Genomic DNA, 6000 nt, shown 5'->3' on the forward strand with positions numbered 1-6000 from the left:
AAGGCTATGGTTTTTCCAGTGGTCATGTATGGATGTGAGAGTTGGACTGTGAAGAAAGCTGAGTGCCAAAGAATTGATGCTTTTAAACTGTAGTCTTGGAGAAGACTCTTGAGAGTCCCTTGGACTGCAAGGAGATCCAACCAGTCCATTCTAAAGGAGATCAGCCCTGGGATTTCTTTGGACGGAATGATGCTAAAGCTGAAACTCCAGTACTTTGGCCACTTCATGTGAAGAGTTGACTCATTGGAAAAGACTCTGATGTTGGGAAGGATTGGGAACAGAAGGAGAAGGGGACGACAGAGGATGAGATGGCTGGATGGCATCAATGACTCGATGGACGTGAGTCTGAGTGAAATCCGGGAGATGGTGATGGACAGGCAGGCCTGGTGTGCTGCGATTCATGGGGTCGCAAAGAGTCGGACATGACTGAGTAACTGAACTGAACTGAAGATTAAATACCTATGTTTAGTGGTGAATAGCTGAACAGGTTGAAGTACCCAGGACTTCCAGATACTCATCCAGGGCTCTTTTCAGCTCTCCAAGCGCTCTCTTTTCTGAAAGTTTTGTTTTCTCTGTTAGCTGCTGGCAAAATGAGCAATATTTCTGAAATGTGTAAATAATCTCTATCTATCATTTGTGGATTTCTAGCACATTTGAGGTGGTTCTAGAATGGGCTTCCCTGGTAGCTCAGAAGGTTCAATCCCCGGGTTGGGAAGAACCCCTGGAGAAGAACTGTGTAAATAATCTCTACCCCTCATTTGAGGGTTTCTAGCACATTTTATTTGAGATGCTTCTTCAACACCCATTATAAAAGGGAAATACATTTTTTTCCAAAAGTCCACAACATTGGAGATTCTATATGGAAAATATTGGCTAGTTCATAACAGTCAAACAATAATGCCATTAGCCTGCAAGTTTGTAAAGCACTTTAAAGATGGACCACAAAAAGCCTAATTTCTATCAGCTGAATTCTTCTTTAAAAGTAATATGTGATTTCTTCTTTAAAAGTTAAGAGCTGAACTGAGCCAACACCCTGTTAAAGGAAACTGAGCTGGGAAGTCAAAATTTAGAGTCTCTCCTAATAGTCAAAGGATGAGGAGGAAAGTAACAAGGGAGCCATAAGAAGACAAACTAATGATCAGACTCATCATCTTTTTTTACCTGCGGAAGTATATTTTACAATCTATACTCTTTACTAAACAACTATTAATCAAACAGGAGAGAAGAATACACATGTTTTCAAATATGCAAGAGTTCAAAAAATCTAATTACCACATACCTAGTCTAGGGTGGGGCTTCCCAGGTAGTGCTAGTGGTAAAGATCCTGCCTGTCAATGCAGGAGACAAGAGATTCAGGGTCCATCCCTGAGTTGGGAAGATGTCCTGGAGGAGAGCATGGCCACCCACTCCAATATTCTTGCCTGGAGAATCCCATGGACTGAGTAGCCTGGCGAGCTACAGTGCAAGGGGTCACAAAGAGTTAGATATGAGACTTAGGATACACGCAGATCGGGATGATGCCTGGAGAATTATTTCTAGAAAATAAGTGAGTAAACCAAAAAAAAGAAGAAAATATGGTTACAGGAAACACTGATTCCAATTCAGGAGAAATGTACAAGGATATTCGAGCAGGAAGTATCCACCTAACCTAGATTAGCTTAAACTGGGGCAGGAGGATGGAGGCTCCTGGAAGGAAGTCACTCAAGGAAAAAGCACATTTGATAGGATATGTAATATGATCGAGTTCAAAATGAGGCCATGACAAAGGAAAAAGGTACAAGAATAAGTAAAAGACATTAGGAACTCCAAGGTAACAAAATCAGTATATAAGGACGAAAATATAATCATAGTACTTTGATTGGCTCCATGTACATTTCCTAAAGGAAATCAACGCTGAATATTCATTGGAAGGACTGATGCTGAAGCTGAGGCTCCAATACTCTGGCCACCTGATGCGAAGAGCTGACTCATTAGAAAAGACCCTGATGCTGGGCAAGACTGAAGGTGGGAGAAGGGGATAACAGAGAACAAGATGGTTGGAGGCATCACTGACTCAACGGACATGAGGTTGAGCAAACTCCAGGAGACAGTGCAGGACAGGGAAGCCTGGCATGCAGCAGTCCATGGGGTCGCAGGGAGTCAGACACAACTGAGCCACTGAACAAAATGATACTTACTTATTAACAATATACATTTTAGAATTTTAGAATTCTCCGAGACAAAGATTTAATCATGGTTATAACTGGGTACACTGTAAATACTATACACCTCATAAAAGTAAGAAGTTTATAATTTGCGAAGAGGAAGAGAAAACGTGAGCTGAAAGTAGATTACAGATGCTAACACTGCCATCTTACCAAGTGGAGAATAAAAAGACTGTAGCTGATGAAAAATAAACAAAGATTGGGAGATTAGGACTGACACATACACACTACTATACATAAAACAGATAACTAGTAAGTATCTACTGTATAGCGCAAGGAACTCTACTCAGTACTCTGTAATGACCTATATGGGAAAAGAATCTAAGAGTGGATATATGTATATGTATTACTGATTCACTTTGCAGTCCATCAGAAAATAACACAGCATTGTAAATCAACTATACTCCAGCAAAAATTAATCAAAAAAGAAACAAAGGTACATTTCAAAGGTAACTATGAAGAAACTAAACATATTAATAATTTATATTTGGAAGGTGATGAAGATTGATATTTAAAAGGGACTTATCAAGAAAAGAACTAAAAGCAGTTATATAAGGAAGTCAAAATTGTGATTTCTTAAGAACAAATGGACTGTTACTCTAATGGAAAAAAAAAAATCACCCATAGGTGAAGAATTGGCTCACTCAAATTCCAAATTCTTTTGCATAAAACTCCTCTGTCACATTAGGAAAGTCCAAATCTTTACTGTCGTTCTGTAACTCAAAGGTACTTTTGGAAGTTATTAAAGGGGGAGTTTTGGAGTATTTCCCTATTTCTTGGAAAGACATGGGCACAGATTACAAACTCAAATAATTTTGTAAAGCTAAGAAATGAAGTAGGTGAAGGTAAGAAAGTAAGAGTTGTTGTTAGCAACTCTCAACTCAAAACTAATGAACTATAATGAATTACTATTACTTAGCTGGTGAGAGATTCAGTGCTGATGACAGTTTAGAAATGAACAAAAAGAAAACTACAAAGTTAATATCCCTTGCCTTCTCCCAACTTTAAGATTTTTAGCAGCTGGAGTTTCCCAGAAATGTCGTTCATTAGAAATACTTAACACAAGCATCTGGGATCCATTCTGTTGCTCTTTACAAAGGATATTCTTTATTTAAAATGCTAAGTTTCTTTTAAAGACTACTTCATAAGAAATCCATGTTGTCCTTCCCATTTCCTGCCAATACTCCATTTCAAAGTGTAGCCTGCTCTAGGAAATTGAAAAGAACTCCCCTCTAATATCAGAAATCTCTCTTCACTCCATAAGCAACAGCTTCAGGATAGTCCTCAGGGTGTACAGCCTCTCGGGGATCTTCAAACTCACTTTGAGATGGAGCCCCAAGGTAGACAAGTAGATCCAGGCTCCCAAGCCCTCTCCAAATGACAGACTCCAGAAAAATAAGTGTTGCAGAGGCCTAACCCTGGGCCACAGAGCATATGAATAAATTGAAACATCTCCCCCTACCATATGTAATTCACTAAAAGAGAAAACCATCTGATGCTGTTCCAGCAACCATCCACATTAATTCTCCAGGGAACTAAGTCTCCAGTGATTGAAGCCTTCTTCTCTTAATTCTTTTTTCTCTTCCTATCCTCTCTTTCCACCCTTAGTTGAAAAAGATAATGCTGTTTCTCACCTGGGTCAAGTTGCTTATCTCTGGGCACACTTTGGAAATTTGGTTATTCTGAAGGCACAGTGTCTTCAGGCCTGGCAGTTTTTCTAACACTGAGGGCATCTTTGTTATGTTCTTTCCATTTAAGGTAATGATTTTAGTGTTTTTACCACCCTTCAGTGCTCTCATTAACAACCTTTCAGCCATGGGTATGGAAGAGAGACAGGTTCCTTATTACCCATCTTTGGAATCTCTAATTGCAGAATTGGTGTGTCATGGAAACAAAAACATTCTGAGATCTATCATGCTGAAGGTGGGAGCACTGGATAATTTCCTGTGTAAAAGGTAGGGAAGGAAAATAACTGATTCCAGGTTTAGGGCAGGAAATGTACAAGATGAGCCTAGAATATCTTATACCAGAAACATGACATTACCAAGGACTAATGAGATCACATCAAAAGAACATACAAGTGGGCTTCCACGAGTCTAAAATGGGAAAATTTGAGAATCACAAAGAATGACGAATGGACCAAAATAAATTAAAATCTAGAGCTAATGGTATCATAAAAATAAAAGAAAGCCTCTGATTACATTGGAAGTTGCTGGGGAACCAACTCTTAAGACTGAAAAATAATAAATGGAAAAAAAACAAAGCACTTAGTCTGCTTTTCCAGTACAAATCATATTTTTGTATAACCTAATAAAGTTCTTACTCATTGAAAAATTGAAGCCAATAAATGAGGAAGAAAAAAAATAGATTTAGAAAAATCACCATTTTTGCAAAACTAATGAAATAATGGATATATATATATAAAGATAATTGGATGCTAAATGCATTAGGTGAGAGGTTGACAGGGAACTTTCCAGGTATGAAATCAGGTTAATTACCTACTAATCAATTTTACCATCACTAAAATTGAGAAAATCATATATTGTTTTTAGGTTTATCATGGTGTCATACAATAAAAATTACACAGTATCAATATTAAATATTCTTGAATCTGAGTTTAATCATGCTTCTATATCTAAATACCATTTACAGAAAATATGAGGAATAGAAAAAAGCTAAATTAATCTCAGGGAAACAGTCAGCCAAATCCCCAAACTGGGAAATTCTATAATGCAAATTATATACAATATTTAACCAACAAGTTATGTCATTAATAAAAAGATGGGGAAACTGTTATGAAAAATGAGACTTAAGAAAAACAACAGTCAAATGCAATCTGTGACTCTTGTTTAGATCCTGATTTGAATAAAAATATTTCAGAGTCAACTGAGGAAATGTGATCATGGACAATGTATCAGATAACAGGAATTACTAATTTTGTTATGTATAATAATGACATGGTAGTACTATTTTCTTAAAATGTACCTAACATTTAGAAATGCATCTGAATTTTCAGGTGAATTCTTTTTTAATAAGTGGGGCAGAAAAGTGAATGGAAAAAATAGATCAAATAAGATTGACCAAACATTGGTAATTATTAATGCTCAGTAATAGGTAATAGGGCTTCACTATATTATTACTATTTTTTGTATAATCTTTGAAAATTTCCAAATGAATGATTAAGACAAAGGCAAAAGAGTAAGGGAAAAGAGATAAGGGCAAAGATATTTGATTAGAACCCCATTTGGGCTAGTTATGAGGCTTGGAGGCATTTGGACTACATATGTACCACATCTGGAGGGCTCATTTCCAAAAACTTGAACACTATAAAATGCATTCTGAATTCAAAGTACTCAGAACACAATTCCATCTTCCTCTGTAATTCCCTTTATTCATTCAACAAACATTTAGAAGTACCTACTATGTGTGACACTGTTCCACTAGGGATAAAAGAATGAATTAAAATGACAAAAATATCTCAATGAAATTACATTCTAGAAGGAGGAGAAAAAACAAGCAAATAAGTAAGGTGTTAGATGGCATTAGATGCTACAGAAAAAAATAATAAAACAGGTAAGGAGTTTGCAATTTTAGAGTAACCTGAGAAGGCTTCACTGCAAGGGTGCTATCAGAGACGGGAGCTTTTCCAAATAAGATGGCGAAGCAAGTGCAAAGAAGAATCATTAAATTTATACAGGTTATTATAATGAACATCAGTATCATCATAACACTAAAATAAAAGGTGCTGATTAATAGAGTTCCAATTGCTAGAATCATCATTTTTTTAGGTACTTAA

General features: G+C 36.8%; 1 protein-coding gene across 1 annotated transcript in view; it reads right to left on the reverse strand.

Annotated features, from left to right (window-relative positions):
* LRRC69 (leucine rich repeat containing 69) overlaps positions 1-4106 on the reverse strand; it is a 76720-nt gene extending 72614 nt beyond the window's left edge. Inside the window, exon 1 of the mRNA XM_040261105.1 lies at positions 3839-4106. Coding sequence (XP_040117039.1) covers positions 3839-4021 — 183 coding nt within the window. The 5' untranslated portion in view covers positions 4022-4106. The remainder of the gene's footprint in view (positions 1-3838) is intronic.
* Between the last annotated feature and the right edge of the window lie 1894 nt (positions 4107-6000).

The sequence above is a fragment of the Oryx dammah genome, unplaced genomic scaffold (assembly GCF_014754425.2).
Source record: "Oryx dammah isolate SB20612 unplaced genomic scaffold, SCBI_Odam_1.1 HiC_scaffold_19, whole genome shotgun sequence".
Classification (NCBI taxonomy): domain Eukaryota; kingdom Metazoa; phylum Chordata; class Mammalia; order Artiodactyla; family Bovidae; genus Oryx; species Oryx dammah.